Source organism: Sylvia atricapilla, chromosome Z (genome assembly GCF_009819655.1).
Source record: "Sylvia atricapilla isolate bSylAtr1 chromosome Z, bSylAtr1.pri, whole genome shotgun sequence".
NCBI classification, from domain to species: domain Eukaryota; kingdom Metazoa; phylum Chordata; class Aves; order Passeriformes; family Sylviidae; genus Sylvia; species Sylvia atricapilla.
Window position 1 is genome coordinate 66,538,685 of NC_089174.1, and position 23,214 is coordinate 66,561,898.

At 40.1% G+C, this 23,214-nt stretch overlaps 1 protein-coding gene across 2 annotated transcripts in view; it reads right to left on the bottom strand.

Moving 5' to 3' along the window:
- Nucleotides 1–447: 447 nt before the first annotated feature.
- Nucleotides 448–23,214, bottom strand: part of DCAF12 (DDB1 and CUL4 associated factor 12) — a 34,974-nt gene continuing 12,207 nt past the window's right edge. For both annotated transcript variants that reach the window (XM_066339713.1, XM_066339714.1), the window contains exons 3-10: nucleotides 21,300–21,506; nucleotides 19,999–20,059; nucleotides 17,152–17,345; nucleotides 15,992–16,057; nucleotides 15,178–15,340; nucleotides 11,245–11,429; nucleotides 7,788–10,514; nucleotides 448–1,093 (exon numbers count right to left, since the gene is read on the bottom strand). In XM_066339713.1, the coding sequence (XP_066195810.1) occupies nucleotides 10,356–10,514; nucleotides 11,245–11,429; nucleotides 15,178–15,340; nucleotides 15,992–16,057; nucleotides 17,152–17,345; nucleotides 19,999–20,059; nucleotides 21,300–21,506 (1,035 nt within the window). In that variant the 3' untranslated portion in view covers nucleotides 448–1,093; nucleotides 7,788–10,355. The remainder of the gene's footprint in view (nucleotides 1,094–7,787; nucleotides 10,515–11,244; nucleotides 11,430–15,177; nucleotides 15,341–15,991; nucleotides 16,058–17,151; nucleotides 17,346–19,998; nucleotides 20,060–21,299; nucleotides 21,507–23,214) is intronic.

The following is a 23,214-nucleotide window of genomic DNA, read 5'->3' on the forward strand; positions in this document are numbered from 1 at the left end:
TGTTCAACACTTCTAAGAGGTAGGTCCTTCTTAGAAAAATAAAGTGGTTGAAAGGAAACTCTTGCAGAGTTTCTGATACCTCAGAGCAAATGAGGTATCAGATGACAAGAACAGGAAGGAAATGCTTTAAAGTGTAACAGTCCCAATTCTGCCAATATATAAATTTCCTATGGAAGTAACGAATATTACTACAGCTGTACAGAAAACTAGGACTGATGTTTAGGGCATGAAAAACAAAAAATAAGCTGAGATTCTGCTCTTGGGTTATCAATCCACTCACTGGTGAAGAAAAAAGAACAGTTCACTCTGTTTTCACTGAATCAGTCAAGCCCACACATAGACTAGACTGTTGCATTAAGAAACCCAAGCCCACTTGCTTTTAAATTGCCCTGGATTTACTTGCAATGGGATATTAGCAAATAAGGGAAAATATTAGCCAAGCCAACACACTATACAAATACATTTTATTCAGAGATACCCATAGTAAGATGCACAAATACTTTTTGTTCACCAATATTCAGATCACACAACTTCAAGTAGTGGAAAAAAACAAACTGCAGTTAATTACAATTATCTATGTAACAGGGCAGTAGTAAAAGATTCATTTGTCAGACTACAGCATGGTTAACGATACTCAGATGACAATGTACAGGTCTAGGTATTTAAAAAGTGCATGGGGCATTGCCACATACACTAACATGCTTCTTCAAAGAGCAACATCTTTCTGGCATGTGAACACAGTAACCTGGTTAATGCAAGAGGGAAAATAGGCTCGTAATTTGATCTGGAAATGAATCTACGAAAAGTTTTCCTCCAAACAGCAAATTATTTGTGACTGACACATGGAAACCAACCTATAAAAATCACTGTTACATTGTCCATGTAGTCAAGCAACACACACATGACCTAAAATTTAAAATTATCAGTTCCAGTCTATGCCTTCACAGCTTTTAGAGTCTTCTTCAAGAGTCCAGAATACTTAATTGCATTTAACAAGCCGGCAGATGAGCTGTAATCTGAGCTCTTGCACCCACAATGAATTCTTCCACAAGAGAAATCTCAATCTTCAAATTTAAAAAACCACATGTTCCACCTGCAAGGACATCAACTGGCTCATGTATTGCTGGGTTTATTTCTAAATTCCCATGTAAATGGAGGGAAAGGTAGGAAGCTGCGCTGGTCTGAGAGAATAGCTGCATTGGTTCAAAGTTATATTTGAAACACATGGAACTTGGACTCTTATCTCCAGGGTCTCTCTCAAACCAAGAAAATTCATTAGGTTCCACTACTCAATGTTTTGTTTTTTAAATAGGGATAGTGCTGAATAGTGCATGGGAAAGATCAGCAAGGACTGTTGTGTGGGCAATTACGTGATGTAAGAGCAGGAAACACATTAAATCAGTCTTCAGATAAATCTTCTTCCATTGCAAACAAGAGAGCAATGGAGACTGACTTTGCATTATAGTTGAGAGGCACATTTTGCATTGATGGAAAATCTCTGTTCACATTGCAACATTCTGTGGTTTGAAGCACCACCTAACTTCCTGTTAAAGCAGTTTTTAAAAAAGAAATTAAGAAAATCCCTCAATTACTGATTTTATACTTAAAATTTATAAGCTGCTCCCTCACCTATTCTACTCAAGAGATACCTTTCTACTTGTGTATATGCAGAGCTGCTTTCCTCTTTGTTGGTCTAAGAGATCCTTGTTTCTGTGCACCTTGGGAGTAGACAAATAATTCTGATGCCTCAAGATGCAGTCCTTTACTACGTCCAGTAGTTGAGAAAGTCCGTATGGTTTTGTATATTTGCAGTGATCCCCAGAATAAAAACAAGGGGAAAAAGCCACTGAATTGCAATAACCAGCTATACAGGAATCAACTCCATGGAGAAGTAGTGACTTTGGAGCAAACCTTTTTGGAGTGAAAGGGATATGACAGTCCAAGAAGATACTTAGAGCTGAGTCAAAAGAATAAGGACACTGTAAGCAAGGTACCAGTTCAGCAAATCACTGCCTAAGCCAGTAGAAGTTTCAAAGTGTAGTAGGGCTCTAACAGGTGCCCCCAGGCTTTGGAAGAACTTGGTACCTGAACTAGTGCACCATGAGAGAATAGGGAACTTGCTCAAGTCCCAAGCAGCAGTGTGACAGGATGTGAGTGTGGCTGGGACAAGAGACTGCGACTGAAGACAGCATTTTGAACATGAGGGACAAAGCCCACCAGAAGATACTTACTCAGTTCTTTCCCAGTATCACACTTGTAATGTGAGAGAAGCCCAGAGCAGCCAGATGAAGCTGTAAATCACAGCTAGCCTGTTAATCCCTGCACTGTCAACAGCCAGCTAAGTAGAGGACAATTCAGACAAGGTCCTTTCACTCCATCATCCCTGCACAAAGCATGGGGAGGGGGCTGGTGGCAGCTGTCAAGCACATTAGTCATAGTCACTCATGAAAACTAAGATAAGTGCACTGGTAACCTTGAATGTTGAGGGGTAGACTGAGTGACCACTGGAGAAACTGGTTTTTCTGCATGCCATCTTCACATCTCATCTGAAGAGGGATGACCATCAGCTTTGAAAGCTCTGGGAACAACTAACTTGTAGTAATCTAAGGCAGGATGGCACAAATCCTCAAGGCCTACCCTTCCACTGCCAGCTTACCTCTGAGCATAGCTGGCCCTTGTAATTCTTGCTGGTCAAAGTATATTAGAATAACTTTTCTCTTTTGAGCACAGGGTTATTGTTTTGCTCATATCCCTCCTCTTTTATAATTCCATCCCCCCCAAAAAAAATTCTGGAGGAATTCTTTATATGGGATCACATCAGCAACTCACCCTCCTGGTTCTGCCCTGCATGAAACCTTTAGTCAAGACTTTGAGCAGCAGTTGAAGATGCCAGTTCTCTGGCTAAACCACTACAGATCAGTTTAACAAACACAATGGATAAAGGCACAAGGCACCTCCACTTCCTGATCTGCTGATATCCATTGAAAAACAGGGATGCAAAAGGACTTCAGCTTCAGCAGACTGCACAGAGATGAAGTCTCCACTTGCAAGACAGGCATCCAGCCATGGAAGTTTACGGTAAAAGCACAGAGTGATTTTGTCGCATTGGGCTACAGGTTTTGTTTTTATTATGACTTGATAATTTTCAGAGTAGGCAGACAGCTTTGAACTGATCATTACTGGTGAACTAAGAAGAAATGGGAGAAGAGGAAGATAGAAAACTAAGTTAAATCCATTTTTTCTATTCAGTAAAGTGACTGTCATAAAAACAGCACCTCACTGATTTTAAAGGAACTCTGAAATTAGCATGAAGCAAAAAGAAGTCCACAGTAAGTCTGCACTGCAGACAGAACAGGTACAGAGAGAACAGATACAGTCAGCACAGAAAACACACAGACCTTAGATCTCCATGACCATGTATTGTTGTCAATACACTGATGATTAATCGTGCTGATTTTAAATACAAAGGTAGCCTCATGGATCAACAGAGTGCAGTACTGCAAATCAGTTAATTATGCACAGTCCATGGAAGGCCACATCAAGTGAAGATAGATACATTCCTGTTTCCATGCTCTTATGAGACATAATGTATCAATTGTTCTGTCTGTATAAGAGTTAGAAACTCAGCTCAAATTCCAGATGTCAGTTTTAGGTTTGTAAATAAATATCTCTTTAGAAAAACCAAGCCAAACGTAATGTCATTGTGTTGAAAAAAACAACAATAAAAAAAAAGCCTTTTCAGAGAGGAGAAACAATTTGCAAGGTAACAGAACACAGCACCATGTGCAGGCAGGCTGGTTTCACCTACTATCTGCAATTCCCCACTGTTTCATTTGCCAGCTGCATCAATAACTTTTAACAGGTTTATCTTACAGTTAAAAAATGTGCACTGTAATATTTGAAGAGAGCTCTTACTACTTTTCTTGACAGCTTCTGTGATAGTTCAGGATTCAGTGCTGTTTCTGATACAGCTCATGACAGAAATAAGCTGAGAAAGCCTCTGTTAGATGGGTGGATTTGGAGGAGTTGTTAACAAACATCAGACCCTGGATTCAGAACAGAAGCCATCAAGTATCAGCAAGCCCTGATTATTTTTTTTTCCCAAGGCTTTGGACCTTATTAAAAATATTTGGGAAAATAACATGAAAAACAGTTCACTGTAGGACATCCTACCTTCAGGCAACAGGTTGTGATCACTGTGCATTTTAAAACACCTTGTGTGTTTTTTGCATTTTATGCACCACAGGCAGTGGGGAAGATTCAGCATTTATCTACACATGAACACACAAGCAAGGACCGACAGGTGTCACTAGCAAGACTGATACCAAGACCAACCAGGGCATTGATTTGTCTACACCACATCCTAACACAAATGGGACAAGTCGCAAGTAACAGTACAAACCTGTTGCAATTTCAACACATACATCTTAGAAAAAGACAACGCATGTACCCAGCCCTAAGACGGTGACAAGTTTGAGAAAATTTTATAAAGATCAAAGTACCAGAAGAGGAAGGCACATTAACCTCTGGTTGGTCCATTTTAGTACTATTTGGATGAGTCATAGTGATTTATACCCTGAGACTGTGGGAGGCCCTGAAAATGAAAAGAGACTAGGTGAATGGGCAAACAAAAAGTACAAGTTTAATGAGATTGTAAGATTCAGCACCTGAATTTTCCCTTTAGTAAGGGAATTTAGAAAAGCAGTTTCTAAGAAAACACTGTATTAACTCCTAAATTTTTTGTCCTGAAGGAAAAGAATCCAATCAAAAGAATCTTGGATTAAAGACGTTGCACTGTGTTGCAAGGGGTTTTATACACCCTTTCAGTTTCAGTACAGCAACCACAATTTGTATACAATCAAGTGTTGGTGGGTTTTTGGGTATAGAAACAGTCAGACAGCCCACATTTTCCCAACACTGCCAACTCCACCACTCCATTTTAAATCTGTGTGCACTTTCTTAAACCATACTGCTCCCAGCAGAATACTAGTGGGAAAGGCTGTAAGGAAATGGGAACAGTCCTTTCTGCAAGAGCATTTTTTTAATTAGTCAAGTACCACATGTTTTTAATAAAAACACCCAACATTACAAGCAAAAAGATATTTCCTAATTTATCCTTGAAAAATAACACAGAGAATCAAGAATTTCAGGGACATATACTTGATCGCTCAGAGATGTTTCTGATTAAGCATTGACATATTCCCTCTAGCTTTTAAATTCTTCAGGAGTCCCAAGAGCCATACCAAACACTGTTTGCCTTTTACTGTTTCTCTGGTGTTCCTTGCCCATCCTCACCACACAAAGTGCTCATGTACAGGGGCAAAGGAGAACACCTCGCACAAGATGTGGCTGTGTTCTCTTTTCCACTCTCCCTTGTTGTGGGTGCCTGCTTCAGAATTTCAAGTAAGTTACTGAGGGCACCGTACATTTAGAAATGCATTTTAAGTTGAGGTCACACCATGGGCTCAGACTGTGGGGTGGCCAGCAGGGCACAGGGGATTTTTCATTTGGCTTTAAGCTAAAAAGTTTGTGCCTGGTAGCTCAGGAGTCCCTGGCTCAGCATGGGCTGCTCAGAGGATCAGCTCCACCTGCATGACACATAGCTCTGCAACAGAGTTCATTAGGAACAAGCTATACCCCAGTCCAGTAATACAGTCATAGCAGCAATTGCAAAAGCAGCTAGGTAAGAAGATATCAGACACCCTGGAAAAGTGCATTTATTGAAAATAGGAGTAACAGATGGCTAAAAACAGACCTCTGACCTGGCTGCTTGAAAGACGCTGCTGCTTTCCCACATGCAGTAACTCACAGCCCACCTGTCCTTGGTTTCTTGCAAACAAAGCAAACAAGTGAATTCTTAAAAGGTCTAGGCAAGCCTGCTTTGTTTCACACCTGCACCAGATGAAACACAGCAGTTCAAAAGGCCTCTCAGCTAAGTGGCACAAATTACGATACCAAAGCACCACTCGACATAGCTGGATCATAAATTTAATCTGTTAACTTTGCAGCTGCAAGCTACAGACAAAGCAAGTGCTCAGTGAAGGAATAGGACAAAATTGTGGTAGAGAATGATCCCCAAGTGTCTTAATCATTTAGATACAAAAAGCTGCCAAAGACCTAAAATGGAGGCAGCAAATACAAACCCCTTAATGCAATTCAGGAGTTCCTCTCATGAAGGGAGCCACAAGAGTCACCTACAATATGAGTCTAACTTCTGTGAACAGACTAAGTCTAGCAAGATCACTGGGCACTCTTGCAATGATCTTAAAAATGGATCTGTGAGGAGAATGAACAACTGAGACTAGGAACATAAACCTACTATCAACTATTCTTTGGTAATTGACTCACCTCCAACTAACACCAACAGCACTGATGAGGGAATCAAACAAATGGACTCACTTCTTAACTGCAATCCCAGAAAGCACCTGAGGAGAGCACTAGCAATTCTCCCTACAAGACTTGACTGTACAAGGGAGAACCTGGAGGAATTACAGGAGTAAGGTGCTTAGTGAAGAGGGTGAGCACAACCCTTATAACTGTGCTCAAACCAACACTGCAAAGTAGCTTCTGATTCCTCAGGAATGTCCCATGATATAACATCCAGCTGTTACTGAGGAGTTGCTACCCAGTATTTACAAGCTAGGTATTATCAAACCCATAACTGAGTCACTAGTTTGATTACCTGTCATGAATACTGAAAATATAATACCCAAAAATATCCAAATTAACATGGTAGTCTACTGAAAAGAGCTGAGCAGTAAAATTAACTGCTTCCTTAACTTACTGGTAGCACAGAAGACCCCACACAACTGAGAAGTAAATAGCAGCCAATCTGAAAACATATTATGCTGAAAGTGCTCTCCTTCAAGCCAGACAAACCAGAGTACGCTCCCCACCCTGAACAGACTGCTACTGTGTAATCACATCAGTCAAACATGTACAAGGACAACTTCTGAGTTCAACAGTCTGTGCCAGCCTTCAACTTCCACCCACTTAAAATAAAGCAAAATGAAGGTCTTGAGCACAGGTTGACAAAATGCCAGCAAGCCTGTTCCTGCCCAACAGCGGTCACCTCTGCAAGGACCATATTCCTACAGCACAGACTGGTGTGATTCCAGTTGGAGGAGGCAAACCTCAAACAAGCCATTCTAGCAAGAAAGACCAAGGGAGGAAAATCTGGAAGAAACAGTAGAAAAGATACAATATTCTGACTATATGCATGTCATTGGGTCTCAGCAGTGCACAGCAAGCTGTTCAAGAAGCTACTGAAGTGCAGTCACCAGACTGAGCTCGCTCCATTGTGGGGGTGGATCTGGCTTTTAAATAACAAGGTACTCCACTCGCCTCTTTGCAGAGCCTGGAGGCTCCGTACTCTGCAGCCATTCCTGCACTTGGATGGGAAACCCACTCATTTCTAACCATGATCCTGAATTTCCTGAATTAGTAGCTAGCTAACCCAACAGAGCAACAGAATCAAAGTCAAGAAAAAAATCAGTTTTTCTCCTATTACTTATCTTTGGACAACAGGCATATCATTATCACCTTTCTGTGCCTCAGTTTCTAACAGTGATTGGAACAAAAGTTATTATAACCAACCACAGAAATATTCTGAAATTTAACATCTGTATTCCTATAAGCATTTATAACCACTGAAACTAGCTAAAAATTAAGTTATGTCTGGACCAAATTGTTTGTGTGCTTGCAGCACTGTCTGCAGCACTGTTTTGGTTCCTAGAGGTTTTTTTGTGGGGAATTTCATACAGCAAGAAAGATGGCTGCCCACCTACCATGAGAAGTTATTTTTGCAAGAAATCATCCTGAATGCAGAATACACAAAAGCATGTGAGACTTGAGGAAATTTTACATCATTGTCCAGATTCATCTGAGAATTGTGCAGAGCCTTCTATGAAGAAAAAAAGGAGGAAAAGGGCACTCACATTACCATGCTTCAGGAGCACATATTGAGGTACTTGTGCAGATCACAGCCAGCAGAGAGGGACAATTTCCAGAGGCGTCTCTTCAGTAACCTAGAGACTGTATTTGAAGACCATACACATGCTCTTTTTTCCCCTATCATGACCTAAAATATGCTTCAATTAATAGATAACATCAAGGCTAGAATTTCCAGACCAGGAGTCTCTCTTTGGCACTGCTGACACGAAATGCCCAGCTATTACCTGTTGCTTCAGCAGAACTGAAGGACACTCAGACTCAAGTGTCTAGCTTCTCTAAAAACACCAAAGCAAAAAACTAAGTAAAAAAAATAATTAAAAGCCAATTAAGAAAAACAAACCAAACCAAAACAGAACATGTTCCTTGTGACAGAATGATCTTACACAGTAGTTGCAGAAATACAAATTCTACCATTCTTCTCCAAGACTTGTTTTTCTTCATATATTTCCACTTTTCTAAGCCTCTGAAATAACCAAAGCTACCACATGGTATATAATTTTACCTTTTCAGAGAAAAGCCAGTCTAGCCATACACACAGTACCTTGAACCGATGCAGTTTAAGCAACCAGGCTACAATGGGAAGTATTATGAAATACTGGAAGATGATCTGCTTGTGAAGCACTTGTGCTAATGCTCAGTGCTAATTATACTTCTGGGACAGGCGCACACCTGGGAGAGAGGTCTTCCCTTGCCAGGATTTCCACCTCAATGAGAGGGACCTGCACTCCCTGTAGGATTTCCATCCAGGTCTTCATACCAGCTGGAACTTAAGCCTGATGCTGACTGCCTGGTGTTACTGACGAAGATACTGAGTATGAAGATGAGAGAGACTGCAAAGACACATGCAGATTAGCTCTGGGCTGTGGGCAGGAACTGCAGTGGTAGCTGTGATTTCCCACAGATTGGAGAGCACAGTGTGTCCCAGCCTTGTCTTTCCTCTCAGTTTCAACCAACTGCATGTTCGGCACCTGTGAGGTATAGGCATGCTTTGCTCCACCAGTGTCAGGGGAAAGGCATTAATTCCAGCAGAGGATAGAGGCACCACCAACAAGCTTGGTATTGTATTGAGAGTTTGGTGCCTGCCAAAAGGAGGAATACTCTGGAGTCTTGCATTTTAGCTGAGTATTGGGCAAGACCATCATCCTGGAAGACACACACTTCACAACTGGACATGAAGGGCACTGGACCTGTTCTCCCCTCCCAGTCCCAGGTGAAGTTGGAGGGAGTCTGAATGCAGAAGGCAGCAGGGGATTGTGAAAAAGCCTGAGCGTCTCCTACACCATATGCTAGCACAAAGTGAGGGAACACCAAGCTACCCTCCTTCACAGAAAGCTTCTCACTTGCATTAGTAAAGTCTGAGATGCACTCTTTATTCTTGGAGAAAAAAAAAGTTTATTTATTCCACTGGCTTATATGAGCAGATGGCCAATCAGAACAGCAAAAAGTGCAAAAATTTCAACAACCTGGGATAAAAATGGTCCTAGGTGCTAGGCAGTTTATGAAGAGCTTATAAGCTACCCTACTGGCATACTTAAGAAATATATTTCATCTGGAGAACAGATAAATTTAGTTCATTTTGAATAACTAGCCCCCATTTCCTCTCAGCATCTCTGCAGCCCTCATTGTAATGTAACCCTACAAAAGCCACACTGCAGAACAGCCTATACAAACTCCAGTTGTGCAAGCTGATACCTGGGACAAGCAGTGAAGAAACAGATCAATTTTTGCTCCTAGCACTGTTGAAAACTACCATTCGAACAAAAACGCACTTTTAAAAACTCCTGCAATTTGGATTTGATGGGCAATACCCCTAGGGAATCCATCCCTGGGCTCCAGTGAGTACAGCTGAAAATTACCATATCCCTCTATATATAAACAGTGTCATTAGACTTGTACTTTTAAAAAATAGGATCAACCCAGGCCAGGGCCAGGCTCTGCAGATAAAGTAGTAGCTTATCTCTTATAAATATCTTTAATAATTTTTAATTACAAGTAGTCCTCACTCCAGGTAATGTAACTGACACAAAGTACCTGCACACATGCAGCCCCAAGACTTTCACAGAAAGCTGAGGAGCAACCACTCTGTGAGAAAGAAATCCTACCTCACAGCAAAGTAGCGGAGGGGACACATGGCCAAGACAGCCTAAATGGGGGGAAGAGTCATTTGGAGTAAATACAATAAAAAAGGACTTAAAAATCCCTCCATATAAAGGATCTAGGAGGTTAAAGCAAAAACTAGTTCAAAAAGATGTACAAAACTGTTGGAGACCAACAGAAAACTCTGCCAAAAATAACTTGTGTTTAAATCAGGAATTAATGGCATCACACAATTGTGTTGTTAAAAAAAGGAAAAGAAAAGTGGAAATCACTGTGAAGACCAGCATCAGAATGAAGAGTTATCATTAGCTCCAGAGACCAGCATAATTCCCATGAAGTCCTGATGGAAGAGGGCCTCCTGCCACAAAGAGTTTCGTTCCAGACGAGTCGTAGCAGTGGGTGTAAACAGCATTTGGGAAGTAATTTATGTCAGAAAAATAATTCCTCCAGGTTTCATCATGGTTCTGTTAAAGGAAAGTTTAAATCATTATTGTTGCCAAACAAACACCAAACCCTGCTTCACATAAGCAGAAGGTAGCTTCCAGAGCCTAAAAAAGGGTATTTTCTCCTAACAATCCTGAAGCTTTATACAGGTCAACCAAAAGATACCTGAGTAGTCCTGAAGCTTTCTCTGAGAACATTTAGGTCAAGCATTGGAACGGGGAGGTGAGGGGATGTTGCACTGATACAGAAGGTAATGGAGCTAACTTAAACAAAGCCATTAACTGCTTTATGGTAACACACAGGAAACCAAACTCAAGTGGCTGACATGGCATTACCTCAGGAAGGCACAAAGCCGCACACAATTAAATTAAAACTCTCTTGCTTTGAGTACCACATTAGATTTGCTTTAAAGAAAGACAATTTATTTTCTGTTTGAGATTCTGAAAACTATAAGTTAGATTACATTTAAATGTAATATAAATATATAAAATTTATTTTATTTATGAAATTGTACATAAGAACTGTAATCATACCTTACACTCAAGTAAATACCCTTCAGTACCCTTTCATAAAGCTTTCATAGAAAGCAATTCTGCAGCACTTCTTGCTCTTCATTATTAGTTATTGGTTACATTAATACTGTTTGATATTTCACACAATGGGTCCAAAAAGAATTCGCTCAAGCTCTACGCCACTCCTGAGTTATCGGTCTCCTTCCTCCCACCTCTATCACAGCTACAAACCACTTACCAGCCAGCCTTTCCCAGTTGTCAGCTTCAAAATTTCACTTCCTCCTAATTTCTGCTTCTGTCCATAGCAGGCACGGGGGGGCTTTTCTTCCAGGAACCTCTGGGCTCTGATATCATAAAACAACAAGGACCCTTGTCCTGTCCCCACAGTGATGATGTGCTCATAGAAGCTCACTGAGCGGATACCTGTCAAACAGAGAAGGGATGGACAGTGCAGAAAGGAAGAGAGATGCTTTGGCTCTGCAGTGCTGTTGCTTCATATCTAGTATTACCTACCAGTATTCTCCACAACACACAAGTTTTCCCACCCCTACAGAGCAGTGCAGGCAAATCCCACTGATGTTACTGAAACAGCAGCTTTGACTGCATACATGACTGCCTTACCCCTTGAGACCATCAGCTACATCACTGGTGCACAGTAAGAAGCTTCATCTTCACCAGCCCTCAGGTCTGCCAGGTAAGCCAATAACGGTTCAGAGTAATTTTGCTCTGTCTGCACAAGCTTTTAAATGAACACACCAAGAGCAAGTACGTGGCCGCAGACAAAGGGAAGAACACAATGCTGTTCTTCTCCATGAACTCACACCCTCTCTAACTGCATGCCAACCTGCAGTAAGTGACTATCTGAGAAAAGTACGCCCCAGTTACCACTAAGTGCATTGTGCTGATCAACAGGCTAGCTGTAAACAAGGATAACCATAAGAATCACCAGTCACTTTGCTGCTAAGATAGCTTCAGAACAATTAATGAACCTGATCTGTCTCCATTCATATATTCTCAAACATGCACACCTTATTTTTAGTAGCTGGCATTTTTAGCACTTTAGCAAGGAAAGAACACAGAACAGGACTCCTGCCATTTAACACCACCATGTTCCACCAGTACATGGGAAGGTACAGTTCAAACTAAACATGTCAGCATAACTCAGTTATCCCATTACATTGAAGAAGAGTACCTTTTGTTTTCACGAAATCTAAATTTGAAGTCTCAGCTAACCGAGAATCCCTTGGAACTAGTCTTGGGGAAATTCTGTATGTAAGAATTTGCAATCTACAAAACATCCTGTCATCTCATCTCCATTTATTGTGCAAATACTGTTTTGTGTAACCACTCTACTGCAAACAACGCTTCCATGCAGGTTAAACTCTGCCACATCTCTACTTATCCTTCCTTCATGACACAATGCCAGGTTATAAACCCTAGGGCTTTTTAGGCCCTTTTTAAAGTGCCACAGAATTATAGCCTAAACAACCATTCAAACAGGAGAGGAAATAAAGTGAGTTATGCCAGCTATGTTAACAAGCCAAGTGTCATCACCATGCCAGGCAGGGCTGAGTGTCACAGAACTTGAATCATCCTGGAATATTCCCAGCAGTGCACGTGACAGCAGACAACTGGGAGCTGCATATGCAACCAGGGAGTTTCCCCTTCCCCTCTCTATAAAGTCCTAACAAGAAACATATCCTCTTCCTTCTGCCTCTGCCACTGGATGTGACATCCACAGCCACCAGCATTCATGACACGCACTTAGAACAAAGCAAGGCCACGTTGTCCTGCTCCAGATATGGGGTGAAGTCTTGGCTGCAGGCTTAATGGGTGGGAAACCACTGTGCAAGTCTCTCTACTGAAGTAGATTATGAGATTCATATGAGAGTCTCTCTGCTTTAATTCAGAGTGCTACAAATGCATTTAAGACAGCAGACCTACCCCCCACCTCTATCACACGATCTGGCTCTGGCAAAGACACATAGAAAGCTTTAAGCCCTCTGGAGTCAGCAAGAATAGTCACTTCGATAAGAGGAGAAAGGCACAAAAGTGGACCTCCTCTTATTTTTGCTCCAGAAGTGGTCTTAACAAGCCACCTAGGAGAATGCTTACTTCATACAAACAGGTGATTGAAGTATTAAGACAGATGGCATATATTTTTCAATTAAATGTATTAATAAAAAGCTATAAAATGCAGAACAACTGTGGATCCTTCTCTAACCAAAGAAATTAACCGAAGGAATCCATGATGTACCCACTACTAAGAAGGATATTTGGAACAGGTGTTCAAAAGCAGCAATTCAAATTATCTCCTAAGAGGCTGAAGTATCTCAGATTAATCATTCCCATCAAGCTGAAACTACAGCCTGTGCCTAGAAACAATCACAGTAAGTTCTATACTCCCAGTCCTCTACCACCTGTGGAGCTAGATTATTTAGGTAAGTATGTTGAGCTTCACTCCCATGATGTAGGAAGGGTCTACAGACCCCAGACGGAAACTAAGATGCATTGGCATGTCCTACACAAGAAGTCACACATTCTATGCCATACAACCTCTGTCTGCTGCCTTCAGGACATGAAGAGAAGGGCACACAACATGGCTCTGCAGGCCAGTCATGCAGAAAGCAGTTGCTTCTGTGGATCAAGAACTACTGTCCAAGGCATACATTTCCCTGTACAGCTGTTAAGAAAAGCAACACTTAAAAGATGTACTAAAAAGCATTCACTGCCTTCCTGTGTAAACAGAGATACAGCAGAGGAAAGTCAGCCCCAGCTCCAGCCTTACTGAGCCACCACCTTTCTCTGACCTGCTTCTGTGTACAACACGAGTGAATTCAAGTTAACGTGGACTTAGCAAATTTAGGAGGTGTACTTAGAAACTTAAAACACATTCAAGTACCACTGCAAAGCACTTGAAATCAGGTTTTAGTCCACAGATCAATAAAGATGCTGTTTTCTAGAGATGCTACACCACTCCAAGTCCAAGGGAGAAAGTGGACACACTCAGTATGGGAATTACTTGCCTTGGGAATTACTGTTATTTGCGTGCCTCCACCACCACACCAAATACAAAGATGCACCTACTCTGCAGAAGAGAAAACAGCCCTGAACAAAGGCCTTCTCCAGACATTAACTGAAGAAACCCTTCAAGGTATTCTCTATGCACATTATCCCCCAATATGGAAGATCACATACTTGAGGCAGAAGGTTTCAACCACCAGCCACCACTGGGCATCACACTGCAGTGTCTGAGTCAGGACCTGGACAGAATTCTCACTGACAGCAAGTGAGGACAAGTGGTCTTGCTGTTAAGACATTCAGGTGACTTCTCCTGACTTTATAGATATTTTTCCCATATCTGAGAGCAGCAGACCCTGACACTGATTTAGACACCACTGCCCAGTAACTGCATAAATAAAAGTTTCCGAATCTTTGCCGACATGTCTTCCTCTGACAACCTGCCTGATGAAGAGATGGAAGCACAGAGAAAAGCTGAGTAAGGACTGCAACTTATTGGTCTGGGATTAATATGGCACTGATGTGCCTTTTCATGCCTGATAGTAAAGGATACGAAGAGAACTTTATGGAACCATGCACTCTGCAAGCAGTCAGGTGTAAGCCCTGGTGTAAGGTTCAGCTGGACATACTGCATCCATATGAGAAAAGGAAATAGCAATCAAATCACATAGAAAATCAGGAGTCTCAGTGATGGCTTTAAAATTACAAAGCAAGCTTTGCCTTACAGCACAGACTCCCAATAAGAGCAGCCATGTCTTTTTTCTAATTCATAGAGAAGAATGCAAGAACAGTATGAAGAGTGGTAAAAAGACTACATTTGCTTTGAAATGATAAAAAAAATAAGACCCAGTAAAAAATATACAGCAGTAAAATGCACACTTTTGAAAGTTCAGTAATATTTGGATGGTTTACAATTGAGTTGCTTCTAAAGGCAGTGATGTTGTCCTTCACTGGATTTCAGAGCTGGTCACATTCGGTTTGTTGGTTGCTCCAGGTATACTGTCACAAAACAAAACCTATCTACACACTGTTAATTATTTAGCTGATCACTAGAAAAGCCCTTCATGTTCATTAGAAGCTTGATTTACTACAGTTTTAACAGCTCATTCTGCAAGCAAACCGTTTGAAGCACCTTTGACAGGTTTCTTACCACTGCCTCGTTCTTTGGAACAGACGGATTTAACATTGTGAGAAGGCTGCCTTGGATCCAGAAAGGAAACATGTGCCTGTGATCCTACTGCATACACTGACCACTCCTGACCATAAGCCAAACACACGTTCTCCCTGCAGTATGGCAACTTTGTGGAAAGTAACTGGAAACAGAAAAAATAAAAATCAACTCGTTACAGGAAAAGACTAAAGCGTTAACAGAACAGTTTTGTAAGCTATGTTCTAGGAAGTTGCAGGGGAATAAAACACAAAACGCATGTGAAAAACAAGACCCAGAAGGAAAAAAATCTGAAAGCAATGGGGTGCCTTATCTGAAGCAAACTGAGACAATAAAGGCCAAAGCCAAGAAAAACGGACATAAATTTTTTTATATCTAAGTTGCTCCTTTTTCTTTAGCAGGTGCACAACAATACCAGTTGTCAGCTGAAAAAGCCTATCACATTCACTAGCATAGGTAAGTCTGGGCGTGATTTGCCACTACAATTAAATAAGTGCAATTTCCTTTATGAATTCTACTGATTGGGTACCCACTCACTGTACTCCATGCAATGGTTCACTTCAGCTAACTCAAAACCAGCAGAAAGTTAAGAAAGCTTCCTGCCTGCTAAATTAAGGAGAGTGAGGAGCTTCTCTCCTCTTCAAACTCCAAATTTTAGGACACTTCATTTTACATAGGACTTCTAAGTATTTTACAAACAGTGCTGCTCTTCAAATATTTGAAGGAAATGAAGAATAGTGAACAGCCTTAACTGCTAGCAGTTTTTGAAGTTTAACTCCTATAAACAGAAAAGCACCTTTGATAGTGTGTGCTCTGCTTTCCAAAGATGAAAATACCCATCCAGGGACACAGCTCCCAGCTCCTATTAGAAGGAAAATAAAAAGAACAGAGTTAATTTCTGTATTATAGAAATCCTTGCAAACTCACATTTCTATTCTAGGCAGGCTGCACAGTCTGGATTGAACTCATCCATAATCCTGTAAAGGCTCTATCAAGATAATTTTCATTTTATACTGATCTTCACAGAATGCCATGTAGTACTTCAGGCGTCAAGTAGAATCTAAACTAACAAAAGATTAAATAACAAAACCTTTCAAAACCATAAATCTTGCTAGGCAATCAAATAATGAATTATGAGACTGTACAATGTAGACTTGGCAATTCTCTTCAGCAGGTCCCACACTGATGCTAATCTTGAATTAAGTTTCAGGCACTACTCTACTGAAAAAGTCACATGAAGTTTCCATCACGGAAGAGTAACTAACAGCTATTGTAAAAAATAAAGCCTACAGGAGCACAGTGCTTCTGACAGCACACCCATCTTTGCTTCAGACCTTTTCTGTTCTTTGAGGGCAGAGGGCGAAAAAAAAGTGTGAAGGATAAATTGCTACACCCACTAGTAATAACAGGAGATGAGTATAGGGAAGATTGATATTTGCTCTTTGTGAAATACCAACAAAGTAACCCCAAAGCAAGCACTAGTGCCTTCCCTGTGAATCAGTCACCTTATTTGCTGAGCAATCCAGAAAGGATTCAGCCATGAAAACAGAAACTGTTAAATGTTAGCTGGTCTTCACAGAGGGCACAGGAAAGTGAAAAAAGAAATTCCCTTCAACAATGGGATTCAAGCTGCAATAGATATTTTGGGTTCTTTATTTGCTTCTTGTAAATATTTCTTTACTCCCCTACTTAGGATGCAAATTTAAAATCAAACCCACAAAAACTGTGCCGTCTAAAATGTTGTTTATTTTTTTCTTCTGGACTCCTCCATTCACTTGGGGCAGAAGCAGACACAGCAGATTAAAATCATCGCCTCACCAGACAAGGACACAAAAGAATCAGAGAAAAACATATTCGCTTGCTTCTCTGGTATATTCTATTTAGATTACTTTTTAGTTTTTCTAATACACAAGGATAGGTTTAGGACTTCTCAACTGTCTTGTTTATCTTACTGACCTTGTTCTTATTGTTGAAAGCCAATGCTCGGACTTTGCAATTGTCAGGATTGGTGTTCTCCTTGGGGATATCCTTCAGAGCACTGTGTGTTATGTGGGCATAGACAGGAACTTGAGAGAGATTATGCCTGGCATCACTTTTGGATAGCACATCCTCTGTGACTTCCCAGAGACCCATTGAACCATCCCGGGAACCTGGTCAAATAGTCCATACATGAACAGTCCATTCCACATATACAGAACTCCTCTTTTCAAAAAAACAGGATTAATCAATAGGGTCTGAAAAAAAGGATAGTCTTAGTCTAATCTAACAGAACAGACTGTTAGTTCCCACATATTACTATTAACAAAAGGATGATTTTACTAAGCTGTAGAGTTTAGAATATTATGAACTCACTGTCAACTGTCCATACAGTTTCCAAGCAGCTAGACCATATAATATGTTTTCAAACTCATTAGGATGCATCAAACCCCACAACCCTGTGCAACAATTACCATCATCTCATATGCAGACTGAACTCAGAAGCAACTGAACAGTATAGGTTCAGCCTGAGCCTGCCTGGTAAAACAGTCTGTTAAACCAATACAAAAAATATCCATGAAAACCTCAGCTGGGTTTATGCCAATTTCGATTTACTTGACATCTATATGCTAATGGCTGAGTACAGCAGTCATTCATGAGCTGAACAGAAACATCTATTTCAAATCACAATTCTACCACTTTGGATGAAACCTATCAGTAAAATTATTTTGCTAAATCCTTTGCCACTTCTTTCTTAAAGACTGTAAATTAGGTTACACAAACAAGAACTAATTTTATTTTTCTACTGAATTTGAAGACATTAATCCAAAATATGAATCACTAATATTCAGAACATTGGATGAAGAAAGCTGAATGCCCCTGGTTCACTGATCAACACAGGCTTAATCCAAGACCTTATATAGGTCCCTTTTTGGTGTTCAGGCAACTCACTTCCATCTAAGTCAGCTCTGACAGATTTGACAGGTACCTCAATTTCTTCTCTACATAAAGTAAAAAAATTCTGTCAAATGAAATTCATAATGAAGATGCCAGAGAAAAACTATATATATATATATATATATATATATATATATATATATATATGAGGTTATTAAATTTATCAGCTTTGCTATCTCATAGGGGAGAAGCTGGAAAGACAGTAAAGTAAAATGTCTTGTTGCACTAGGAATGGTCCAGCAGAGCAGAGGTGTTTTTGTCCCCTCACAGATGAATTTAGACATGTCCCACTATCGCCTACTAGAGAAGAATACAAGAAGGAGCACCCTGACGGCACCTGCATCAATCAGTGCAACATCCTGCCACTCCATTACATGGCATTGGTTTTAATTGCACCTAATCTTGTTTGTTACAGAGGCTGAATACTCAGCAGTAAAATTTGTAAACATCTTGACATACTTTTGGAGGAAGCTGTCCCCCTGAAGCCCAGGCAGGGGAAAAATCCATGTATGTTGCCCAACTGGTTATCCCAGAAGCAAAGCACAGTATCATTTGCTACCCTAAGCTCATGCCATCCTGGGAATTATTCATCTCATCTTGGGCTTTTGCCATAAAAATACTTGCTACATTATATTCTCAATGTCTGAAGTTCAAGTATTTCTTTGACACTTTCAGATACAGATGTAATTGAAATCTGTAAAATTAAAACGATGTCAGAAGTTAGTTGTCTTTTTTCCCTCTTAGGGTCATCAGTGACTTCTAAAGAATTCAGTTTAGGAACCAGTCTTGCAAACTGCTTTCCACAAGTTTTCCCTGGTCTGAAGTGTGGAGACTGAACTTACATCCTGCCTGCTATGAGCACCACAGTAGAGAATATGGCAGCAGAAAACATTTCTACTCACATATCCACCCCTGACCTTCAGAAAATACTGAGTCAACGCAGTTCAATCTCATATGCTGTGCATTCTATCATGTCCTTATCTTTCCCCTGGACATCTGTAATCATCAGTTCTGTTCTCTTCAAGCTTACTAGTTTGAATGGGGGACAGTTTCTGTACATATCTGGTTACAGACTTGCAAGGATCAAGTTTTACAATAAATTCAGAAATGAAATTCCAGGATTAGCTTTTTGGGTTCAGAAAAAAAGTCATACTAAACTAAACCAACAATTCAAATATGTGACTTTTATATAAGACTGTCACCTGCAGTTTGACAACTCTGACTACAGAATAGTACACCCTGTCAGCACAGAAAGGCAGTAAACTGCTAAATCAATGCAACAACATATTACTATTTTTGCCTATACCTAAGCAATTCTATTTGAAGTTACACTGATTATCCAACTAGTTACCAAAAAGTCATTAATGGAGCTTCTCTACCACAGCCTTCTGGAATAACTGCCATAGTCTAAGAGCATATGTACATACACACACACAACTGTACTGAGACCTTGATGAAACCATCTGAGTTCTCATTAACTGCGCTTTCACATGACTTCAGGACACCAACAGTGATTTCAAGTATTCCAGAATTATTAACCAATAACCAACACCCCTCTTGAAATTACTCCTCTTACGTGGAATCCTTTCCAATTGTGTTCAAACATCCACTTACTAGAAACACAGTAATATTCTAATACTAGAAAAATCAGATCTGGACTAAGGCCCAACAACAATAGAAAATGAAGCACTGTACTAAGTCCAAGAAGAGTTTAAATAGCCTAAGTAGTTCCAAGTGGTTTCAAATGCCCTGATAGAAGTGCTTTCCTAACACATACCAAATGCTGTACATCGCTATAACATTCCAAGAGAAGGAAAGCTTAAAAAACAAGCAAACAAAAAAACCTCAAGAGGGAAAACATGACTTTACCAGAAACAGCCATAGTATCACTGATCCATGCAATTGAAAATATCCAGTCCTTGTGTCCATCCTAAAAGAAGAAACACAGATTTTTCTGTGCCATTACACTCAAAAGCAGTCTCAAAGCAGACCAAGTATTCTTCACTTCGATTTTTAGTACAAGCTCAGAAGGACAGACCTACATTAAAAACATACAGATAAGACTCCAGCATCAAGCTGGAACAGTTTAAGTGTCTAGTAGTAATTTTAACTTTTCTGGTTTTGAAGTGTATAATTAATAAAGAGCAACCAGGTGTTAGAAAAACGGGCCTCTGGCCAAGGAAAAATTAATCTCAATTCTTTGTTTTTTCCAGAATTCTCATGTTTTCAATTCTGAATGCAGCATTTTTATGTAAAACATCTACTTCTTAGGGTTTTTTTCTTCAAACACACATCCTACTATATGAAGTAACCAAAATTTATGTTTACAATACATGACCTACAGATTAATGCAAGACTTTTTTCTTTAGTGTGTGAAAAACCTATGGGGGGGAAAATATCTTAAGACTCTATTTTTCTTTTAAAAGCTAAAAAAGTCACATAAATGAAGAGTAAGCCATGTAAAGCTTCAGTCAAGTCTTGCTGCAACTGTTTTACTGCTGCTGCAGAAACTCTTGACCTGACCTCTGCTGTTGCAGTTAATGTCTACATGAAGTCCTGAATAAAGAGGAGAAATGAGAGAGAAGCACTCATAGGACACCACTATATTCTCCAACTTGTTTTTTTTAATGAGTGGCTGTTTTAAAAACAGCCTCAGGACATTTCAGAAATAAAACCAGTATCAGAATGTATCAAACTGCCACAAGCCACTGGGTTTGGGCTAATCTTCAAAGCCAAGTTCCACCTCTAGAAAAATAAATCCATAAGCTGCACTGGGAAAAGGGGAAAATTTTAACAACTTGCAACATTGTTTTTAACTCAAAAGAGTTTTTTCACTATAAATAATTTCAGAGGTAATCACCAGAATTAGACTTTAATACTTAGGCTTTTGTTACACTTTCAGTGCTGAAAAGTAAACTAAACTAGACCTGAATGAAGGTAAGAAGAAATCTGACTCAAAGCTCTGAAAATCCACTCACATGTTTGAACACTCAGTTATATTCAGGATACCACAACAGAAACGACAACTCCATCAGAAACGTTTTCAAGCTTTCAGAACTTTACTTTCTTACAAGACTCCTAAATAATAATCTTGCTCTGATCAAATACACTTTAAAGTAGTAACTTTTTATGTGACAGAAGAAACTTTCCCCAGATACTCTCACACTTACATCTCCCACACAGACAGGATCAAGTGTAGGCAGACGATAAATTGCAAGACTGTTGGGGTTGTCTCCACCTGTGGCCAGGAGGGTCCTTGAGGGGTTGATCTCAATGGCATGAATTCCACACCCCTGCTGGTTCACCATGCCGGGTTCACGATCCTTCAGGATAGGAATCTTGGTAATTTGACCAGTCTGGACATCTACTACAAATAACTGGGAAAAACAAACAAACCCAGACATATATATCATCATCAAACAGATAAGAAAAACAAGATGGTCAAATATCCTCCCTGTTTTGAACTGACATTGTTTTTGAGTTGAAATCCACAAATGCTTCAAGGATTGCTGAAAAATGCATAGATTCCTTCCTAAAACAGGATAAGTAACAATTACAGTGGATTTATTTCAATCTTTTCATTTTCACAGTAATGGAAGGGAAAGGAGAGAAGTCTGTCCTGGGAGGTTTCCTACTTGAAAAAAAAGCCCTTGAATATAAAACTCTTCCCTGTTCAGCATGACAAAACAACATTGTTTTTCAATTTCTACCTACCACAGTGAGAAAAAAACCCACCTCAAAAGAGCCATTAAGCCCCATGGGGCCTAGCATGATTCTCCCACCTCCCAGATAACACACTTACCATAAAGTTTTGACTTTTATGCAACTGGAATTTATTTTCTGGTGATAAACAGAGAATAGTAACAAAATACTTTACTGCCAGTGCAAACATCTGAAAGAAAGATATTTTATTTAGCTGCATACCTCATCCCTCAAAAAGACAAGAAACTAGAGCGATATGTCATTGACACCTTGCCAGAAAACTCTGATATAAAAAATAGAGTTATTACAACTCTTACAACTCTTCAAACAGATATTATGCCCAGCGTTATGTATATGTATACACACATATATAACCATGAGGTTACAGTTTAAACCAGAACAAAGGTTTACATTGCCTGCCAAAGTGCCCTTTCATTTTGGAGGCTCATGGGCTGGGTCATTTCACAGATGGTGCTCAGAGGGCAGCTGCACTGACAGTCAAATAGATCTAACAGAATAGTTCCTGTGAGGGAACATGAGTGAAGCAAGGAAACAAGGTGATTTGAAGCTGACTTGGCACTAAGGAAAGTGATCAGAATTTATAGCCCAGGATTATAATTAAATTCTACATCATCTTTAGTCTGTTCCTTCTATAACCAAGAATGTTTAAAAACCTCTGGAAGTGAACTAAACATGATAACAGTAACAACAAAAACCTGTAATACAATTTTAAAAACACACACCTCAAGGACATTGTTCTGAATCCTTTGCAGGCATTTCTAGAAGACCAGAAGAGAAATCTAGGGGTTCTTAGAGAGAAGTTATACATGGAAACTGCTTTTGGTGAACTCTTACACAATGTAGCTCTGTTCTTTAATAAAAGCATAAGAAAAATAACGCTGAGATAATTTTACAGTGTACTTGATGTACTGAACTGGCAGAATATTAATGTCCTATCAAAACCTGACAAAGTATGGTATGTTACACACATTCCACAGAGAAAGCTGAAATCCACTCATTGCTATTTGTGTATTGTGTCTAGAATTATCCATCACCTTCATCCTGCAACTGATTGTAGGCAGCAGTCTTGCACAGATGACTCCTACAGAGACTGCATTTTTATGTTTACTTCTTTGTTTTGCACACACGTGTGGTGTACGGCAACAGCTGAGGTGTAGCTAAGTAGGAGGCAGGCATTCCTCACTTCTTCCCAAGCCTTACAAAGCTTTCGCTGCTGGAGACAGCTGGTAAAAGCACAATGCACACAGCAATTCCTCTGCTTTAACAACCTGAAAATTAACACCTGCACTGAAGGATCAGGATGGGTAATATTCTCTACTCTCATCCTCCCTTGTACTTCCCATGTGAGTGGATATCCCCTTT